Source organism: Emys orbicularis, chromosome 17, assembly GCF_028017835.1.
Source record: "Emys orbicularis isolate rEmyOrb1 chromosome 17, rEmyOrb1.hap1, whole genome shotgun sequence".
NCBI classification, from domain to species: domain Eukaryota; kingdom Metazoa; phylum Chordata; order Testudines; family Emydidae; genus Emys; species Emys orbicularis.
In genome coordinates, this window is record NC_088699.1 from 10,656,480 (window position 1) to 10,679,056 (window position 22,577).

Genomic DNA, 22,577 nt, shown 5'->3' on the forward strand with positions numbered 1-22,577 from the left:
AGTGTCAAATCTGTTAAAGAAGAAGTGCTGGGACTCTGAGTGCTTCTTGTGGTACTCAGGAACATAAGAACGGCCCTACTAGGGTGACCAGACAGCAAGTGTGAAAAATCAGGATGGGGGGTGACGGGTAATAGGAGCCTATATATGAAAAAGACACAAAAATCAGGACTGTCCCTATAAAATCGGGACATCTGGTCACCCTAGGCCCTACTGGGTCAGACCAAAGGTCCATCTAGCTCAGTATCCTGTCTACTGACAGTGACCAATGCCAGGTGTCCCAGAGGGAGTGAACAGAACAGGTAATCATCAAGGGGTCCATCCCCTGTCGCTCATTCCCAGCTTCTGGCAAACAGGAAGGAGGAGAGGAGAGCTGATAGGGGAAGGGGAATAGAGGAAAAAAGGAAGGGAATTTCTGACCGACTCGGACAGCATTAGGTAAATTCACTGTTTGTACCAGATATGTAGGTACATTCACTCAAGCTATGTCTTCACTGCAAAAAAAGGTGTGTGTATTTTTGGCTTGAGATAGCTAAATCCTAGTTGAGACAAGGCATAGGTAGTTTTTATAGTTGGGCTCAACCCTACCCTGGAGTCTAATTTTTACCTAATCGAGGTAAAAACTCCACTGAGATTTTTACAGCAAGATAGCTATCTTGATGTAAAGACACACCTGTTTTTTTGCAGTGAAGGCACAGCCTACACATAACAGGCTGCCACTTCGCCCTTCCTAATTCTGTGGATCCCACGCTGTATTTTTTTGAGGGGGTGTTAAACTTTGAAAAAAAAATGGTTACAAACAATAATTATGCATAGATACCTGGCAAAAAGCCAAGAGGGTGGCCAAGGGGGCTTGCGGGGAACATATATTCCTGATTCTACATCTGACATTGAAAGCACTACCTAGGGTGACCAGATGTCCTGATTTTATAGGGGCAGTCCTGATATTCAGGGCTTTTTCTTATATTGGTGCCTATTACCCCCCACCCCGTCCTGATTTTTCATACTTTCTATCTGGTCCCCCTAGCACTACCGAATGGGGAGTTTCGGGGACGCCGCCGGATTGAAGGTGGCCCCCAATTTAGGTTCCGGGGCTTTTAAAATTCAAATGCCATCAGTATTTCATTTGTAGGTAACCAGTTCCCGGGAGCCTCTGAAACCCCCACCTTACCCTGCTGCCTTGGGACACGAAAATGACTGAAAAGTGAAATTGACCCGTTTCTTTTCCTTATGAAAAGCGAAAACTAAACTGGGTTTGAATGATCTCTTTCGTAATTATTATTATTTTTCAATCTGAGATTTTGCAGAGAGCTGCGCCCCCACTCTCGGTGCCCGAAAGCAAGGGCACGTCCCGCTCTCCGGGGGGGGCTCCTTCCCTGCCTTACAGCCCCCACCCACCCGCCAGAGAGGCAGCCGGGCATCCCCGGCGGCCGCCGCTCCCGCCTGCCCGGCGGCTACACAAGCCGCAGCAGCTCGGCAGCTCCGCCCTCGCTCCGTGCAGCTCACGCCGCCCGCCTGCCTGGGCGGGCCGCCCCGGTGACGTGAGCGGGCGGGCGTTCGCCATGTGCTCGCTGCACACGTGGATGCGGGGGGAGGGGAAGGGGGCGGGCGGGCTGGTGCGGTCACCGTGACCTTCACCGCCATCGCGAGGGCGCTGCACCCTGGGGTGTGTGCACGGCCCGAAGCCTGGCTCCACCTCCCCGCCCCGGCGAGCCGGCATTGGCTGCCCTGGAGACTGGCAGGCGTTTACACGCCCCCGATCCAGCCGCTCTGACTCTGAAATGCTGCCCTACGGCTCCGACAGTCTGTGTGTCCGCGCAGGCTCCCAGCAGCTGGGCTCCTGGCTAAGGCACTAAGCTGGGACTGGGGAGATCTGGGTTCCCACTCTTTGCCGCCCCCCCCCCCCACTAGGTCATTCAACTGAACCCCTGACATCCAAGAATCCACCAGAGATTTCATCTAATCCATCTGCTCTGCCACGCCCCCTGGGATGGTGGGGAGAGACAAAAGGGAGGTGGGTGTAAAACTGATGGTGTGCATTTATGGAAGAATAGGGGAAAGGGGGGTTTTCAGTCAAGCAGGAGAATGTGATGATGTGGCCTACTCAGGCCACGTTAAAAGGGACGTGTCATGATTCATCAGGACAGCACACCAGAGGCAGCACTGGATCAGAAATAATGAACATGCCCCTGGTGGGATGGGAGCGCCTGGAGCTGCAGGTGTGACATCATTATCTTGAAGGATCCCAAAAAGATTTACAGAGAGAATCAAGCATTGTGGCCCATCTCTGAGCTACTTAACAGGGCACAGAAACACTCCATAGCCGTTTAGGAGAGGAAATCAAAACTGTATCCAGCTGAAACTGAAGAAGTTGTGCATCTAGCTCCCTAACACGACAGTAGGCACCCGATGTATGCAGCAAGAATAACAGAGCTGAAATTCAGTCAGCAGGTGGTAGGAGGAATTTTACAACGGGACAGTCATGGGGATTTTGGGAGGGGAAGTCACCCTGATCACACTTCTCTGCGCTTTTTTATGAAAAAGGCCTTCGGATCTTTAATGACTACAAGTTGCTGGGGCCTCAGTTCACGCCTCACTCTAAAGAAGGCCTGGCCAGCAGTCCCCTGACACCATGCTGGAATTCGGGTTCACTATTGACTCAGCATGAAAAAAGTGCCACCTACTGAATCACCAATATCACTTCTCAGGGCACCAAAGTGATCTTGGGGTTTCCCATCCAAGTACTGATCTGGCCTGACCTGGTTTAGCTTGTGAGATCTGCCAGGATCATAGCATGAAGTCCTAGTATGTGGGGAGTCATACAATACAAATTAGCAGTACTACTCCTGTCTCAGCCTTGAAGCCCAGCACAAGACTCAGACGTGGCAAGAACAGGCCACTGCACTGGTGTTCAGAGGTAATGATCAAAGTGAGGGGACCTGTACTGATTCCCCTTCTGCAGCAAATTCATCAACGGCATAAGCAGGTGTTGCTCCACTTTTGCCAACAGAATCACACACATTTATGACAACTTCAAATTGGGTCCCCTACATTTATAACGAATCAACTCCACACACTGTCTGCTTAGTGCAAACACCGATTAATTAGCTTCACTTCCTCATCGCCCTGGGTAGGGCTAGCAGGCGCAGCCCTACCCAGGAATGGAGAGAAATGCATTACTAACTACCGTGATGTTTCAGAGGCAGGATTGTTGGGGTATCTTTCTGCTCTACTGGTCTTGTCCTGGGGATTGAAATGGCAGGAAGAAAGAGACGTAAGGGCTACCAGAGACTGAACTGATTTTTTTTGGGGGGGGGGGGAAGCATATTATTGCCCAAATGTGACTAAATTAAATCTTTTATATAAAGATAGACAGACTGTCAGCTTCCAACTAGCCCTACTGAATCCATCCACTGTAAAACATTTTCTTATGACCAGCATGGCAAGATCTTAATTGGTAGTGACATATGAATCTGACTGTAGAGGTGTTTTTCAAAAGGAAAGCACAGAACTGCCCAGCTTCCACTTCTTACCACAAAACTTCAAAATATCTTATAGCAATTATTCACCAGACAATAAGAGCAGCCTAACCAGTCCTGTTAGCAACAGGACTGCACTGATGAAATTGCGATGGCAATCATGCTTGGCCTTCTGGTCCTTATTCCTCAGCCAGGCCCAAATCCTGTCCCTTTGCACGAACGCTAAGTGCACCGATCCTGTGGGAGTTCGCCTCCCTCCCCCCACCTCCCCGTCACAATGCTACAACAAACCACAAAAGCATCTACAACCACTGTGTACCCACTATCTGCAGATGCACCTGCCCCCAACCCCGTCCCATGGCCTGCGTTACCACCAATGTAGTCCCCACGGTGCAAAGCTCCACAGTGGGCAGGCGGGTAGACATCCACACCCCATAACCTTCCCAACCTTGCACAGTGAAACTGAAACAGTTCAGTTACCTGTAGGGCCTCGTGTGAGCAGAGCGCAGGTAGGACAGGATCTGGACAATCCTCCACTGATGCCAATGGCCTAACTGTTTTGATGGGAAAAGTCCAGAGCCCTCATTCTCTGGACTAGTCAAAGACCATTGTTCAGATGGGTTTGTGAAGATCTTCATGCCAATCTCTGAGACCAGTGCATTGCACTTTTGAGAGGAAATCTCCCCAGTTTTGTTTCTTAGTGCTTTCTCTTATTGTAAACCCTGGGATTTATGGGGCCAGAAGCTACCCTGAGTTTACCCACTGCATTTGGATTTATGCAGATTGCAATCCAGGCTATCTCCTACAGAAGGCTCACCGAGGGTGTTGCAAAATGCCATTATGAGGTTATCACAGGTACTATGGGCTGGTTGAAACACTGGATATATTTCAGAGGCAAGACTGAAACTGGAGAGGCTTCAAATATTGGTGGCTCCCTATTTAACAACTTTTAACACCTGGCTTGGTCAGCTGCCCAGTTATGTTTTCATTCCCCATGCTGCACAATTCTCCCAGTCTGGCCGAAACCTACCAAGGACTTCACTAGAGGAAAGCTGATGAGATCACTCTTGGAGCAGAAGGGGAAGAGGAAGCTGCTGCGTTGCTTTCTTACCCTTTCACCTTCTCTTTTTTCTTTGCTTATGACTTCCAAGACAAGAAGTGGCTTTTACAATAGGAAGAAATGAACAGCAGGCACCTGAAAGCTCTGACACCACAATGTGGTCGTTGTGAACTTAACGGAAGGATGAATGGGGATAATTATACAAAGATTTGCTTTAGTTCAGAGCCATTTTTGTAATAGCCTGGCATCAAAACGGCCTGGATTTCTGCATTTGTCACTTGACTGAATGGCTAGGTATGCTGCAACTATATACTACCTTGACATGACTTTCAGTTCCAATCGGTGGGCGTACAGATGAGTGCATAGGCATGTGTTTTTTCCCAGGCCCCCCCAAAACAGTACACAGCTCCCAAGACATTTTTCAAAAGCAACTGGGCAGCTGTAAACCCAGCATCACATTAGTTTCATTTGCCACTCAGGTCTGCACAAATAATGACTGGCCTCCTAAGTGAAGAATGGATGAGCAAAGGAGAGGCACTTCAGAGATAAAACTGAAGCAGATACCACATGGTGAAAACTCATGGGAAGCGCGCTGCTCTTCTGAGTCAACGGCCACGTTTTGGACTGTCCTAAACGCAGATTATGCTTCCTAGGCACTTAAGGACACGACCACGTATTTCATTAACTGAATGGAAACATTTATCCTCCTCTTACAAACAGCTCCATCATCAGGAAAACGCTCTGCTATAACTAGTGCAAGAACTTAACTCGTAGCAATTTACAGATCTGATTGCACATCTATTTACAGTGTGGTGCTGCAGTCTGCACTGTTCCTAACCCCCAAAGCATTTTACGGTGGATCCAGACTACAGAGACAGAGAGAACCAGTCATTCCCAATGACATCCTCAGGAGAATTTTAAGCTGCATTCCAGAGGCACAGCATAAAAATTCTGCTTGTGAACAGTCTGCCCGGGGATAGATCTGCACTTGTATCAATATTCACAGAGTGTCAGCTAACAATGCCAGAGACGTCTCTGTTCGTGACATCGTGACTCTGGACTCGACTCCCAGATGTGAGAGTAGGCGATCAGCTCTCTCTGTCTCCGTTAGCGCGAATGGAAGCTCAGCTCCTTACTGACAGCAACCTGCTTTGGAAATTAGACGAAAGGCTCACGACTTTTCCGATGCCCATTAGCTGCAAAACAGCTGCGTCTCCAGAAATGACCTTTCTCGGGAACACGGCTCTGCTCCTTTTGTTTACACAGCCTTTAGGTGCTGGTTCCCATTGACATTTGGCTGGCTTCCACACCCCCACACCTCCCCCACTGAAGACAGCCCTCCTGGCAAAACACAAACAAACAAACAAACAAACAATTGAGCAAAGCTGATAAGAAAGCCAAGGGATGAGTCATGGTCTCATCCTGAGAGTTGGCGAGTAACTGCTGGGCACTTGGATCTCCAGGTGAAATCACTGGGAGCTGTCGGTGCTCAGCACCTCTGAAAGTCAGCAATAAGATACCACATGTACAGATATTTAGGAAACACCCATCTTAAATAACAAAGCTAGTTTTAACTCACGCTTACGGTAACGTTCCAATCACAGAGCACCGGGTTGGGAATTCCTTTTTAACCACTCTGACAAACGTTAAAGAAGGAAAAGGTGTTGGGTATCTACAGAGCAATGCATATGAACAAGCCTTCTGACAGGGCCACACTTAGCTATAGATAATCACGAAAAACTTGTGCACCGATTTCAACAAGAGTCGGTCCGCCTTACACGAGGGCTGAATTTTATCCTTAATCTCTCATTGACGACTCCTGCATTACAACCACTCATAGCTTCCAGGCCCGTAGCTCAAGATTCCTGCCATAGAGCATATCATATATTCAGTACAGCCCTCTTTTCCCCACAAATTTTAGAGAAATTCAAAATCGTCACAAAAACGACTAGTGTTTTAGGTACCCAGGGAGAAAAATGCACGAGGGGTGCAGAGGACCAGCGCCTGGGTTATAGACCACTTACGTCCCTTTTGAAGCCCCCTAAAATCAGGTTTAAGTGCTGCACAATCCTCCGGGTGGCCCACTGCGCCAGAGTGAAATATGATCCAAAATGGATTGCTCTCATGGGCGTGAATTACTTTTGGTTAACTAGGAGTTTCTGACAACAGGAGTTTGGATTACACAAGGTAGTCCTAGCAGATCCAAAGATGCTGAAAATTTTGCAAGTTACGAATGACAACTATAAATTAAGGAGACTTTCCCTGTTCCTTTTACCTTTGTAAGCATTGAAACCAAAAGAATTCAACCAAAGATGAAAACAATAAACTTTATAAAAACGTAATACTGGATTTTTGCTCCATCAAGTAAAGCATTCTCGAATCAGCAGCCCGGAGTAACAATCAGTTGCAAGAAGGCCATACCTGGATGTATCGCAAGGCACTCCTTAGAACGCTGAGGTTTGAGGTCTTCTTGTCATCAACACTGGGGATGTTGCGTTTTAACGTCTCAAAGCATTCTTTCAAATGTGCACGTCTGAAGAAACAACAGGAATTGCACGTCAGTTTGAGGGACCATAAACCAAAAAGGTGATTTGATTGAGGATTAGGACTTAATTTGGGGCCCGATCCAGCAAAGCATTTAAACCGGTGAGTTGCAGTCAGTGGGATTACTTGCACTCTTAAAACTGAGCCAGCGTGTTCCAGTGGGTAGATTACTGGACTGGAGCGTATGAGACCGGGATGCTATTCCCAATTATGCCAATGAAGTGTTGTGTGGTCTTAGGTAAATCCTGTCAACTCTTTGTGTCTCTGTTTTCCCTCTCACCACTTACCTATTTAGATTGTAAGACCTTTGGGACAGGGATTGTTTCTTACTATTTATTTGCAGTACAGTGGGGCCCTGATCTCAGGTGAGGCCTCTAAGTACTTCTTTAATACAATGATAAGCAACAATAATAATATGCATGTGCTGATGTGCTTTGCTGGATCAGGGCTTTGCAAGGTTATTGTAATGCAATTAGGTAGTAAGCAAAACATATTAGGAAGCAACAGAGACAAAAGTCAGCTAAAAGGAAGCCGGGTAATATAGGATTAATTAAAGTCACTACAAATTTCGTTCAAGTCTTTCTAGAAAAACGAGTATTTATAGACTACAAGCAAAAGAAAGGGTGTTACAATAAACAAAAATCTGGCTTTCTACGCACCTGTTCTTCTCCAATTTATTATGTACTTCCCTGGTCCCAACCCTGCAACCCAAACAGAACAAAGATAAACTCAGTGTCAGGTTTAGAACTATGTCCATTCAGCTTGAGCTTTCAGCAGTGTGTGTATCTGAGATATAGGGGGAGATTGTAAAGAACGTTTGAAAAGTGTTCAGAAATTAGAAGTATTTATAATGTATTATTTGTAAATATAGCATAGACCTATTATATATATGATCTATACTATATATGTAAATAATATATTATAAACACACACATATATCTCATACACATACACAATATATAATGTATATACTGTATACTAGGTAGATATAGGTTCCAGTTAGTATATTAGGTATATACATTAAAGAGGGGACAAGATGCAAAGCTCAGAGGTATTTACATTAGTGTGAATTTTGGGTATGTATACAGCACTAATCACTATAGTATCCAAGCTTTGACAGAGTGTTTGGAGCCAGACTTCAGGCCCATTTCTAATCCATGCCCACCCACCAGTCGGAGTGGGAGTTCTGCAATTATAAACTAAAACATATGGTACTTGGCAGGCATTTTCGTTTTCTGCTGTAACTGAAATAATGTAACCAAATATAAATATGAAATAATATAATCAAGGAAAACAGAATTCTCCAGTCACTGTCCAACAAAGACAGTAAGGGGCCAGGTGCTCCAGATTTTTATAAAAACAGAGAAAAACTTCTTTCAGAATGAATTCACAAATGTCACCTCCACCTCACTACAACTTAGCTCAGGTGTTCAGATTCTATGGTATATTATTAGACAGGGAGAGAGCTCTAGTATCGTCCATAAAGTCTCTACAAAATGATTTACCTTTAATTAAAAATATGCTGCAAGTGGGGTCATTTTTTAAATAAGGGCTAAAACTATTCAATCAATTAAAAATAAATAGCCAAGGGCCTTTTCCCATGAAACGTTTATGAGCCGAATAAAACATCTCTCCATATACGTGTGTCTGGACAAGCAGCTCTGGAGAGACAACAGCACAGACCATGAGGTGTCTGACCCACATGCATTAAACAGGGTAGCATTTACAAGGTGGCTTGCTCAGCGTATGGTACACGCTCTTAGATCCAGGCACGCCTGGTATGGAGTGCAAAACTTAATAGTCCTGTTGCCCTGGAAACAAGCACATCATGTTTGAAGCCAAATTGTCAAGTGTGTTGCACATTGTTAGAACCCTCCAGGAATAATGGGTGCAAGTCTGGAGATGGCTGCTTACAACAAGCAGAGTCCTACAGACTGACCCAGGGACTGGGGCTTTGGTGATCCGTTTTGAAGCAGCACTTTTCCCGTTCCACAAAAACAGAGCTAGTTCTACAAAACAGAAAGAAACACTTAGGGCCTGTTCCCAAAAATCAGGCACCCAACTGCTCACTTATTAAGGAAGTGTAATCACTGGAATTGCATAGACTATGGACTTGCATGAACACAAAGGGCCAGTTACGTGTCTAACTAGCCATCTGTACGAGCAATCTCTTTTTCACCAGCAATCCTGGTAGCAACTGGCATTTTTGATAATCAAGCGGTAAAGATCATAACCTTTCTAGCTGGAATTCTAATCATATTTTGAGGAGAAAAAATGCCATCCTCTTCACAGCTTCCTGTTTAGGCTCTTTTCTATCCCTCTTCCCAAGAAAGCAGGTAGAGGACAGAAACCTCTGCATCCCCAAAAGACACTATGGATCCTTTAATCTTCTCTTACACCTTATAGCCCTCCCCTGCTCTCAAGGCACCATACTTCAGCCATTATCCTTTGGCTGAGGCGAACAAGATGAGATTCCCCCTTGGCAGAGAGTCAATATCACTCCTTAGTCAGCCAAGGGCTGGAGGATACTCTTCAGCAATGCCAGGCACCCTCTCTCCACAAATGAGCAGAATTCACAGCCCTCCATTCTTGTTGTTTTACCAGTCGCATTAGAGCAATGCTGAGAACTAATGCAGAGGGGACTGGCAAGCATAGGATATAAACAATGGACTATGGAGCTTTGAACCTCTTGACTAGAGGTACAAATCCAGCTCAGTTTGGTAATGAGCAAAAGACAATGCCACTTTTCGTTGCTTGATACCAACCCAGTTCTTGGTGAACAGCCATGCACACCAAAAAGGCCAGCATCACATCTGGCATCCTTGTTTTCAGCAGAGGCATGGAAGGCTGAATGGACAATAGGGACTGAATGCCGTCACTACCCCTTAAAGGTAAAGGTGATCTCTCCAGGCCAGGATGGTATAATTTTGTCTCAACAAGATTCCCCTTTAATTCTTGAACTAAGATGCCAACCACAAAGACCTCATCCACCAGAGCTAAACGTGAGCATGTTTGCTCTGTTACTTTCTGCACATCAGAGCCAGGGCATTCCTTCTCTGTGAAGGACGGTGCCCGTGTGCTCACCTTTCATTTAATTTAGAATTTAAAATGATCATTGCACAAAGAAATAATTACGATGCTGTCTGCACTGGGATACTGTAATGACACGTTTAAACAGAGTTGTTGCTAACAGGGTCCCTGCATGGTTTCCCTGGCCATCAGGGACAGGTTTTTTGCCTGCGCACTGTTCCAGATCAGAGAGGTAGTCTAGCGAACTGTTTTATAATGTAGTGCGGGGGTCAGACAAAAACCTGCGTTCTGGCCAGAGAAAGCCAAGCTAAAATCCCACCGCCAACAAATGTATTCAAACGCTCATGGAGTCTGCATGGTTGTGATCTGACTGTGGACAGGGTCGGAGAACCCTCCACAAAGCAGCGGTGTCTCGGGTTTGATGCAGTATTCAAAGATCCCATTCCCCCATTCCTCCTCCATTTCCTTTCCCTCACAAGCTCTCCAAAGATCCTACATTGCGGCAACATGACGTATTTGTACAACGGTTTATAAGCTTCTGGGGACTCACCCTCCAGGTCTCTTCTTCTGCTCATTTGGTTTGGCATCTTCTGCCGGGGCCAGCTTAAGAGCATTGAGCTGCTGAGGCGGTGCCTGGTGCTGCTGCAGAGGTTGATGTGGTTGAGGCTGGGGCTGTATTGGCTGCTGAACCACGTGATGCTGAGAGATGGCCAGTACTGGAGCTGCATACTGCGGTAACTGCTTGGGGCTACCTGAAGGGGGCGTAGCAGCCTTGACATCTGGAAGAAGTGGGCCAGATGGTCTCTGTATAACAGGTGCAACTGAGGACACTTCCTTGCTGATGCTGGGAGTGCTTATGAGAGGCTGGTGGCGTTGTATGAGCGGAGGGGACAGAGTGGTTTGGGCTGCTTGCTGAGGTGAGCTAGTGACCACGGGGATGGGAATGACTGATATGGGGGCTGCTAGGGGTGGCGGCAGAGGAGGAGGAGGAGCTGGTGCAGGGGGAGAGATGGGCACTGCTGGGATTTCGTTCCTTGGGTCCTCTGGGTGAAAGGCATTGTTAACCTTTTGTACGCTGGCCTTCTTCTGCTCCTGTTCTCTTTCTAGGCGGAGCTTTTCGTGCTTTTCATTTTCTTCTGTAAAAGAAAACAAAAAGCGCCAACAGTGAAGCACTTTCCCCTGATACCGTATTTTCCATCTTTAGGTCTTTTTACAAAATTGGTAAGTATCGGTATCCCCCCCACCCGCTTTTCCTGATGGGGAAACTGAGGCCCAGGGAGATGAAATGGCTTGCCTGGGGCCATGCAGTATGTCAGTGCAGAGTGAGGAATAGAGGTTAGGTTTATTAATTCCCAGTCCTGCAATCTAGCCACTGGATCATGCTTCTCTCTCCCTACATTTCCCCTTTATTCAAGCATAGATTATTAAAATACAACATGAGCTGCCTTCAGAACCAGACCTTCAGCACAAGAAACTGAAGGGACTGCTTGTTAACCCTCCATTTTTAGGGTCCTGCACACATTCAACAACAAATCAACCAGACTGCTCTCCCCAGCAGCAGTGAGACCAGGCATTCTGGCAGAAACAGGGTTCAAAAAAGAACCAGATAAGTTCATGGACGATAGGTCCATCAATGGCTATTAGCCAGGATGGGCAGGGATGGTGTCCCTAGCTTCTGTTTGCCAGAAGCTGGGAATGGGCGACAGGGGATGGATCACTTGATCATTACCTGTTCTGTTCATTCCCTCTGGGGCACCTGGCATTGGCCACTGACAGAAGACAGGATACTGGGCTAGATGGACCTTTGTTTGCTCTAACCCAGTCTGGCCGCTCTTATGTTCTTAAAAGACACATACCGCTAGATAATCCTTCTCCTACTGTCTCAAGCAGTGGGACTGCAAATGTCCTGGCCCAATTCCCCTCCCAAAATTTGACACCCTCTTCCTCCTCCCCGCCCCCCCCCAAACTGGAAGGCTGGGCCTGACTGCCTTTATTGTTACACAGAACTTCCCATACCAGACAAGACCAACAGACCATAAAGATCGGCATCTTGCCTCGGGTAGTGGCCTTATCCCTGGTTCTTCAGAGGATGATAAAAACCCTTTCACAACAGGCCTAGCTAGTTGTGCAATAACGTATATATTGGCTGGGACAGGGAATACCTTTTGGCCCCCATAGCTATTATCTTATACCCTGAACTAGAGACAGGTCCAAAGCAAAACCTCAGATCTAAATACCTCTGAACCCTGGTTGCAAATCTGGAGTCTTGGCATTAATAAACATGAAGCGCATTTATTTTAACCCCTTGCCTCCCAGAAGCTTGTTCTTAACATTTCATCATGAGAAAAAAAACAAAACAAGGAAACTTAAGAAAAGGGAAGCCCTGGTCCTTGCCTCCATATGACATCACACAATTTTAAGTAGGCCCTTTGCACTGAGCCCTCAAAACAGTGCATTTCTAGAGAACCCTTTCCCCGGTGTGTTTATCCTCCAATCTCTGTATGCCTATATACTTCTAGAAAGAAACTGCTGTAGCTTCATTTACAGCAGCAGAATTCAATCCACAGCACATCTGTCCAATTCTTCCTTTTTCATTTATAAACAGGCAAAGGGGCTGTTGAATGTTTTTAAAAGGACCCCATCCTGCAACTGTTAAAGCTGCAATGACGAACTCCTATGGATTTCAATGGGTGCAGGATCAGGCCCAGAGACAGCAGAGACAATGAGGGTATCCAGCATAAAAAAAATCATTTCAGCCTCATCTCCCTAAGGACATCCTGTATATGAGAGACAGGCAAACCCTACAGACTCAGGCACGCCTCTCTTCGAATTCACACAGATGTGATCCAGCACATTCAAAGACTGTGTAATATCAACAGTGGGCATGTGGTTCAAATTGGTCTCCCTGGAGTGAGTTCAGGACAGAATGGATTTGTTGGGCTGGAGAACCTTCTGATTTACAGCTGTGTGAGGGTGTGATCCAGCAACACTGAAGTCAATGGCAGGTTGGCCACTGACTTCAATGGGAGCTGCATAAAGCCCTCAGTGAGGAGGAATTCAACTGAAACCCACAGACTGATGTGAAACTGTTCAGAGAAGAGAGTAAGGCTCATAAACTACATTTCTTTGCCATTGTGCATTATAGTCGGCCCTTTAACTTAACTTGGACATGCGTGTGGCCATGTGTTCTGACAACACCAGACAAAATGTGTGTGTCCTGACTGGCAAAATAAACCTCATGAAATACATTCCAGGTCTCTGGCTTTCATAGTGCAAATATGGCACAACTGAAATTTAGTTATACAAACAGATTGATTTGGCATCTCGACACCTCCCAGCTTTAAATCAAACATCTAGAAAACCAACTCACTCCTTTGAAATGGGCAGATAATCCACTGCCCTCAAGTTTTCATGAGTGATTGCAGTCACGAATCTGGTCCATTGACTGCATCTGTGTACCAGTGACCCCTCCTCCCTCTTAATGATCTACAAATACTTAAAAGCAGCAAAGAGTCCTGTGGCACCTTATAGACTAACAGACATATTGGAGCATGAGCTTTTGTGGGTGAATACCCACTTCGTCGGATGCAATCTGACGAAGTGGGTATTCACGCACGAAAGCTCATGCTCCAATACGTCTGTTAGTCTATAAGGTGCCACAGGACTCTTTGCTGCTTTTACACATCCAGACTAACACGGCTACCCCTCTGATACACTACAAATACTTAGGAACAAAGGAATTACCAGGCTGTATCAGAGCAGTGATACAGCTATTCTACTATCCTGTCTCTGACAGTGGCCGGTACCAAATTCTTCAGAGGAAGATGCAAGAAACATCCACAATTGTCAAACACAACTGTCCACAGGAGAAACTAGCGGTTGGCTTGTACTATGAAGCATGAGGCCTTGTATGTATGTAAGATGTCTGACTCAATGAAGATATTTACACTGCACACCAGGACCCCCATTTTTTTACTACTTTCCCCAAAACAGCAGCGTCAAAACAGGATGGATATAAAGGAGGTTCGTAATCCCAGAAAATGGGGATTTTGAGCAAGTGGAATTTGAGCACTTGCTTATTCTAGCAGGGTTGGCATCTTCACCTCCTGAAGCTAGACATGATAATCTCTGTACTACAGGAGCAGTGTGGTCCAAGGGAGTCGGCTCTGAACTACAAGTCAGAAAACCTCGGTTCTATTCCTGGCTCTGACACTGATTTGCTGTATGACCTTGGGCAAGATGCTTCCCCTGTCTAGGTCTCTGTTTAGACTGGAACCATCTCTCATTATCTGCGTGTACAGAGGCTACTACAATGGGTCCCTGCTCTCAGTTGGGGCCTCGAGGGGCTACCACAATATAAATAATGTAATACTATGCCATTGATGTAATTCCACTGAAGCATTTTAGTTACTGTGGATTCTAAAACAGAGCAGAATTTGGCCCTGAGTCAGTAATGAACCCCAAACATCTAATACTGGTCTTCATCCACCATAAAAATCCATACATCACATCGCTCGCTTTATTGAAAATGTAATGCAATTCCTCTATTGTCCACCTAGTCCTTTGATGACTCCTATCCCCATAGTACATTGGCCAGCACTGAACGTGGGAAGAGTAGTCAAATTAAACAAAAACAGAAACCCACATCAACCTACATTTAATAGGGGATTTCCCTTTTGTAAGAGAGACAAACACCACTGATAAAACTATTCCCCTTAGGGAATAACTAAATAAAAGTTAAACAAAACAAAAAACAAAACCCCCAAACCAAGCAATCTTCCAACACACACAGCTAAACAATCCTTTTCACATACACAAAGCTGAAAGCTCAGTTCCACTTCATGGCCGTTTTCCTCCGTTAAAAACAAAAGCTTTTTGCATTAGTTAAGTTGCTTAGGGGGGCAAGTGGGGAAGGAGGTGGGGGAATAAAATGTTCTTCCAGATTCTAAAAGAACGTTTGTCCCGTTCCAACATGCATGCTTGCTGTCCGACATGATACAGGATATTTCCTCCCACCAACCCACTCACAGAAAAGTATTCAGGCCCAATTCTGCGCTCAGATAAACCGACACAGACCTGCTTAGAATCAACCAGGCTTGCAGTAGAGTAACTGAAAGCAGACTTTGGCCCAGTGCATGAGAGTATCTGCAGCAGGCAGTGTAAAATATGCAAAGAGCAAATTCCAGCTGAGGGCAGCTCAGCATGGTTCCTACTGGCTGAGGCAGAGGAGGGAAAGAAGCCTCCCTTTTACTCCTCTATTACAGCTGCTGCCTACAAATGTTGGGAATCCTGGTTCATTTCTCAGCAGCAGTTATAAGCAAAGCATAAACCCAATCGCACCACAGACTGGTCCAAGGACTTGGTGGTTCAGTAACTCCAGCATCTGGAGCAGGAGTTCTCAAACTGGGGGTCATGACCCCTCTGGGGGTAGCAAGGTTATTACGTGGGGGGGTCGCAAGCTGTCAGCCTCCACCCCAAGACCCGCTTCGCCTCCATCATCTATAATAGTGCTAAATATTAAAAAAAGTGTTTTTAATGTATAAGGGGGGGTTGCACTCAGAGGTTTGCTGCGTGAAAGTGGTCACCAATAGAAAACTTTGAGAACCACTGATCTAGAAAAACTGAAGGCAACATTTGGATCATGCTCAAAAACTAGGACTAGGTTTCCATCCCTTTCTGTGAGATGGGGGCACTTTGGCTGGAAAGCATGTGAAACTCAACGGCTTGGAAGGAGTTTCACATATCATCTGGACTCTCCTAAGGTCACAGAACATTCATATGCAGCATTTGGATTCAGCCTGTTACAGAGATCAAAGTGATGAAGTTGGGATCTGGACATCCTCAAAGCAAGGGGGTGTTTGGGTGCCAACCTTGATTCTGGCCTCCTCTAATATAAGCTATATTGGGAAAATAACATTATCGCCATATTTTTTTTAAAAGGAAGATGTAAGGGCAAACACCCATCAGCAGAAATCCACTGATGTAAATGATTTTAAACCTGAGTTACCAACCATTTCAGACTGATTCACTTAAACCAAACAACATTAAGAACTAATAAATAAAAGCCCTTTGTTTGCAATTCTTTTGCTCCAATTTGCCGCCTGGTTTGCAGCCAGAACCAACAGGATGGCCCTGGCACAGAATGCAAGAGGAAATTTGATCCTGGTGACCTGATGACTAATTGTTTGAGCAGGTACTCCAGCATCAGAGCTGCTGGGCACTTGTGTTCACAGAGGCCAGGGGTATGTCACCAGCGCTACACTGGTGCCAGTTTTTACTGCCTGTGATGGATGGAAGGAGAACCTCTAACTAGTTGTAAGAAGTTAAATACTGGTCTGATAACCAGAAGCTCCTGGACTTACTGCAAGTCTGGTTAGGGCTGGTAAATCCTGAAACCAAATTCATCCCTGGGATAACTCAACTGAAGTCAATGATGAATGAATGTCTGTCCTGGCTCCTGGTATTTAAGTCGAGATAAAAATAGTGTAAGACCCCAGAATGTGGCCTGCAGCTGCCCTGGTGTTGTGACCCCAAAGTGAGGACAATGCTAATCAATGTACAGAGAGTTGCATATCTTAGATCAATCCCCCCCCAGTGTAGACCAGGCCTAAGACACCTCTCTTAATTACACCCGATATACCTCTGGGAAATAGATTCCATGGGATGGAAACAGTGCTTGTAGCTTCATCAAACCACAGGGAACTCTTTGCCCGGACTTCCTTCTCAGTTTTATACCTGTGCCTAACTGGTGAGGCCTCAGCTGGGGTATTGTGTCCAGCTCTGGACACTAGACTTAAGAAAGTGGTGAAAATCCAGAGGAGAGCAACAAAACGATAAGAGACTTAGAAAACATGACCTGTGAGGAAAGGTTGAAAGAAATGGGCATGTTTAGTTTAGAGATAACAGTCTTCAAATCTGTAAAACACTGTTATAAAGAAGTTGGTGAACAATCATTCTCCATGTCCACGGAGGGTAGGACAAGAAGCAATCAGCTTGGTTTGCAGCAAGGGAGATTCAGGTTAGATATTAGGAAAACTTACGAACTTTAAGGAGAGTTCAGCACTGGTTACCTAGGGAGGTTGTGGATACCCCATCATTGGAGGTTTTTAACAACAGGTCAGACAAACACTTGTCTGCCTCAATGTGAGACTAGATGACCTCTTGAACTCCCTTCCAGCCCTACATTTCTATGATTCTATGATTTTAAGAAGTCCATCTAAGAGCTCTTTAGTAGTCTGTATGACATAACTTGGGTGATCTCAAACAAGTTTTTCCATCTGCTTCATATGCCCAGATATAGAAGCAAATGGCATACTATAGATCAGATATTGCAGTCCACACACACACATAAAGGGCCACTTTCATATTAGTTCACTTACAAGCCAGTAAATGATCTCATACAAATCCAATATGTAGGACACACATGATGTTTGTGACATTCACATACAAGTCACCAGTATTTCTGGCCCACACGGATTGCTGAACAGGGGTCAACATCCCAAAATTCACCCTCATAACTGTGACCCGCTTTTGACAGTCTCAGCAGAGAGAAAAGGTCTGAGTGGACCATGAAAGCGGAACCCCCCTCTGATCCCCAGGGGTCTCTCTAGGTCACAAAGGAGGCACACTGGAATAGGGAAACTTTCACTACCACCGCTCAAGCTGCCTATGTTCTGTGAATAGATTTCAGTCCCTCGGGCTGAGGATTTTAGTTCAGCTGCCAACCCAACTACAGTGGTGGCACATAACAAAGCAACAGAAACAGAAGAGACAGCAAATCATGTCACATGAGGATACAGGAAGCAGAGTCAACATTCTCTGACCAGTGGACTAGTACTAAAGCCTGACTGGTTCAGAAGCACACAGCAGCAGGGACTCTAACTCCGTTATATAATAATCTGCTGGGTTTAAGTCTAACGCCTCCCCTTCAACTGGCCTGGACATTTTTTCAAGCTGCAATTACAAGCACTAGTTCTGCGGACAGAGCTACCCAGGCCTCCTGCTACCGCCAGTCAGGAGCGGCCACTGTTAAGAATGCAGAAGTTCACTGAAGGAGCAGGCTGCGTACGGCCTTTCAAGGAAACACATTTTGCAAGACTACAATTTGATGTATCCCTGCTGTTATTAGTGCTCCTAACTGGACAGCATTCATAAATCAGACCGTCAGCATTCATAAATCAGGTGTAAAGAGCGCCTGCCTTTGCCAAATCACTCATCTTATGCTGGAATATTGAGAGAGAACATTCCATAACTCTACATGCAGTTAGTTATGCATTGGGCCTAATTCTCTTGGCATAAATCAGAACTTCACTGCAGTCAATGCGAAGAGAAGCAGGTCCAACATACTGACACATTTCAGTGTATATCTGAACCATCTAATACTTCAGGTAGCTGGGAACACTCGAAAATTACTCTATTAACTTGTACGTGCCACACAGAAGCTCTGACTGATCGCACGCCGGTTTTACATCAGTGTGATTCAGTGTACTTACTCCCAATTTACACCAGATCGGTCCCCAGGTGTTTAATTCTTTTTCCTCTACCTTTGAATCATGTAATTTATGTCTATTTACGTGCCTATTGACTGGAATTTCCAAATGAATTTAAAGGAATTAGGGCTAGATTTTTAAAGGTAAAATCCCATTGGATGTTAATGTGGGTTGGCTGCCTAACTGCCCTGTATGCCTTTGAAAATCTCGCCTTTTACTATTAACTAGAGATGATGCTCTGTTTCTTTGTGTGTAAACAGGCCCCTCCATAAAAATGTTAGTAGTGTATATTGAATAACAAGTACAATAACTGTTTATTAAACAGAGGATTCCTTTCCCGGCAGTTTGGTTGCTTCATGGGGTAGGACTGGGGAAAATGGAACAAATAAATCCTGTTGAGTTGTGCTAGAAATGGATCTTAGCTCAGCTTTTAAAGACCATCTGTATCGGTGCATTTTGGTCATTTCATGTTTTAGTGCAGCACTAACATAAGCATCTTATGTTACAGCAAACATCACCTATTATCCCAGCATCCCAAGTGGACTGAAGCAATAAGCAGCTGTATGGAGGACAATGCCATAGAGCTAAAGTTTGCTTATCAATGTTTGGGCGGGACACCGTAGCTACAAACAACTGAGTTCTGACATGAATACATGCTTTGATTCGATCTTTCTGGTGGGAGTCCCCCTGTCGGGAATAGGAAAAAAGGACAGACTTTGACAAAGAAGGGATGGGGAGGACGCTGGTTTTTTCACGTTAGGGTCTTAGACTTCAAAAGCAACACAATATTTTTGGTTTACCATTGTAAAATAAATAATATTCATGATGCAGCTCACGTCCTCATTCCTATAATCTACTGAGAGCACTGTTGGTTGTGTTTGGAAAATGGCAGGACAAGGCCATTGCAAATAAACTACTATTGGAAGTGTGAAGACTATTTTCTGCTTTTGCAGATTGCGGAGAGAGCGGCTGAGAAGATGAGAAACCGATGACAAGAACATGCACGGTGGGTGATGGTAGACCCAATCCCTCCCTCAAGAAGTGGTTCCCTGCTGACACAAAGGTAGATAACAGCTGGGAAGTAGGCAGTGGCACATGTGTGGGCCTGGATTCAGGTGTGAACAGGAGATGGAATGAAGTATGCATTCCTGAGTTTGGCAGTTCAGATAAAAATGACAAAACCCGACCCCAACTGCTCCCTCCCATCTCTATTGAATACACTTCTGTTTAGCTGATTTTACCTTCTTCCCCAGTTGATAGTTCAACATCTATCTCTCAAGTGTATAAGGATCATAGTAATGAGGGTCTATTAAGTCAGGATCTATTACGGTGAATAAGGCACTGCACTAGAGCTCTGCTCGGGCCTAGTTTTTAAGCCTAACCTGGACTCGAGCCCACCTGACCCAACCCACGCCCAAGAGGGTTGAGTCATTTTCCAACCTGGCTTGACCCCAACCATTCACCCCTTTATTCTCCACTGAAGTGGGAATCAAGAAACCTAGATTCTATCCCTGGCTCTACCTTCAACCTGCTGTGTGGCATTGGCCAAAATCACTCCACCTCCGTTTTCCCATCAGTAACATGGGGCTAATGATATTTATCTTCCTCTTTAAAGCACTTTGAAACTGACAGATGAAATAGGAGCTAAGTATTATTAGACGGTCAAGTCCATCCACCCTAGGAAAGGCAGGATATTGTCACCTGATTTTACAGAGGCAGCTCTTAGGATCCTCAAACCCTCCACCCTAGGCACTGAGGAGCCTGATTCATGTGGGAGGAAGAGCATCCCAGTTTCAGAAAAGTACCACATCGAACATAAGATTGATGCTGTAAAGCTGTTGGAGGGTTGTTGTTTTTTTTTTGGGGGGGGCAGGAATTTGTGAGCAATGAGAGATTGAGGAGGATGCTGTCTCAAAAAATTATCCTTCAATGTACCAGAGCAAAATACTAAATCTGGTCTTGGCTGGAGCCACTGGTTTGAATGGAAGAGACTTTCAAAGAAGCAAGGGCCAGGAGTAAGACACATGGGGATAAAACTACATACCTTATGGTTCTATTTGCCTTTAAAAGTTCCTATGGGCCTTTCACCTGTGACCGTTTTTATGCAGAATTACGACATACAGGCACAATCCTCACAAACTACTTTCTCCACACACAACACACGTGCACTCGGCACTAGCTCATCCGGAACATGCATAGCATTAGGGTGAGCACTGACCAGCTGCACTTGGCATCTGCCTCGCTTTAGGCGCACCTTGAATACCAGGGGTTATGGTTTATTTATAATACTCTCCTGGCTCTGGGGCTCACACTGTTCACTCCTTCCTCTATAAGAGATGTTAACGCCTTCCCCCCCATCTGCTTTCTAGCCTCTATCCTTTGTCTCTGTAGTCACAGATTCACAGGTTCCAAGACCAAAAGGAACCATTGTGATCTAGACTGACCTCCGGTATAATACAAGCCATAAACTTCCCCAAAATAATTTCTAGAGCATACATTTTAGAAAAATATCCACTCTTGATTTAAAAATTGTTAGTGATAGAGAATACACCATGACCCTGGTAAATTGTTCCAATGGTTAATTACTCTCACTGTTAAAAATGTACGCCTTATTTCCTATTTCCAGTTTGTCTAGCTTCAACTTCTAGCTACTTGATCATGTTTTACCTTTTTCTGCTAGACTGAAGAGCCCATTATCAAATATCTGATCCCCATACAGGTACTTAGAGACTGTGATCAAGTCACCCCTTAACCTTTTCTTTGTAGCTAAATAGATTGAGCTCCTTGAGTCTATCACTCTAGGGCATATTTTCTAATTCTTTAATCATTCTTGTGGCTCTTCTCTGAACCCTCTCCAATTTATCAACATCTTTCTAGTATGATGTGGTTTGACAGATATCTCCAGTGTGGGGCTGGGCCTTCATTAACACAACAAAAATGTGCCCACAGGAAAAGTGCCAGCTGTTTCTTCTCCATCAGTGTTTCCCCAACTGTTGCTGATCCAAGTACTTCATTCCAATTCCAGGGTGCTAGCAAGATGCCCTGTTCTCATGCTATATGGAGATGTGGCTACTGATACTGTATTATTCAAGTGAAAATAAATCACAATCAATATCTCAGTATTTCCAAGATGGTCTTTCATCACAAAGGATGGTAAAATGTTTCACTAGTTGTTTGTATGCACAGTGCCACTGAAATGCATCCACCTCTGGAGTGTGACACTGTCTGCCAAAGTGGTGGAAAGCTGAAATACTGGCAAAAAGGACCCGAGACAAATTACTACTCTTAGGAATGTACCTTGGTATCTTGAATGTCAGTGCAGAAGACACAGGGCTTCGGTTTATTACCAATCCATGATATCATCTCCCACACTGGAGCCCTGCACAAACCCTTTTGCTGAAGCTCTGTGGTGTATTTCTGGGGAACAGGAAGGGACAGAGCCAGGAAGCAGCTATTTTCCACCACAGCAGCTGAACCTTAGAGAATTTCCAAGTGGGAGTCAATGCTGCTTCAGCTGTGGGAAAGGCAGCCAAGGATAAGCCACTTGCCCAAAGCCATGGAGGGAGTCGGCAGCAGAGCAAGGATTAGAACTCAAGAGATCCTGGCTCCCAGTCCTGTGCTCAGACAACACCACTCTCTAAAGGATGAAGTCAAACCTGCTGGGATTTGAATTTGTGGTTCTAGGAAGGGTAGGTATGCCTAGCTGATGCCCACCCCACAAAGCCATCCTTTCTAACACTGAGGTACGATTTGCTATTAGCAATTCAGGTGCAGAAGACTAGTCACTAGGCACTACTACCGCCAAAAAGCTTGAGTCCCTGTTTCCCCACTCAGAAGAAATATGAGCATATCCGTGTAAGCAAATCAAATCAGACTTTATGCAGACTTCTGCAGCATCAACTAAGAGAGGCTATTGGAGGTTTCACTATGACATGCTTATTTGAAGCTCTTTCGGAAAACTAAGCAACACTCATAACC

General features: G+C 45.2%; 1 protein-coding gene across 2 annotated transcripts in view; it reads right to left on the reverse strand.

The window, feature by feature from the left end:
• MNT (MAX network transcriptional repressor) overlaps window positions 1–22,577 on the reverse strand; it is a 69,977-nt gene that overhangs the window by 33,861 nt on the left and 13,539 nt on the right. Inside the window, exons 2-4 of one of the 2 annotated variants that reach the window (XM_065418081.1) lie at window positions 10,661–11,246; window positions 7,740–7,781; window positions 6,958–7,069 (exon numbers count right to left, since the gene is read on the reverse strand). In XM_065418081.1, the coding sequence (XP_065274153.1) occupies window positions 6,958–7,069; window positions 7,740–7,781; window positions 10,661–11,246 (740 nt within the window). The remainder of the gene's footprint in view (window positions 1–6,957; window positions 7,070–7,739; window positions 7,782–10,660; window positions 11,247–22,577) is intronic. The other variant, XM_065418082.1, reaches the window with a different exon arrangement.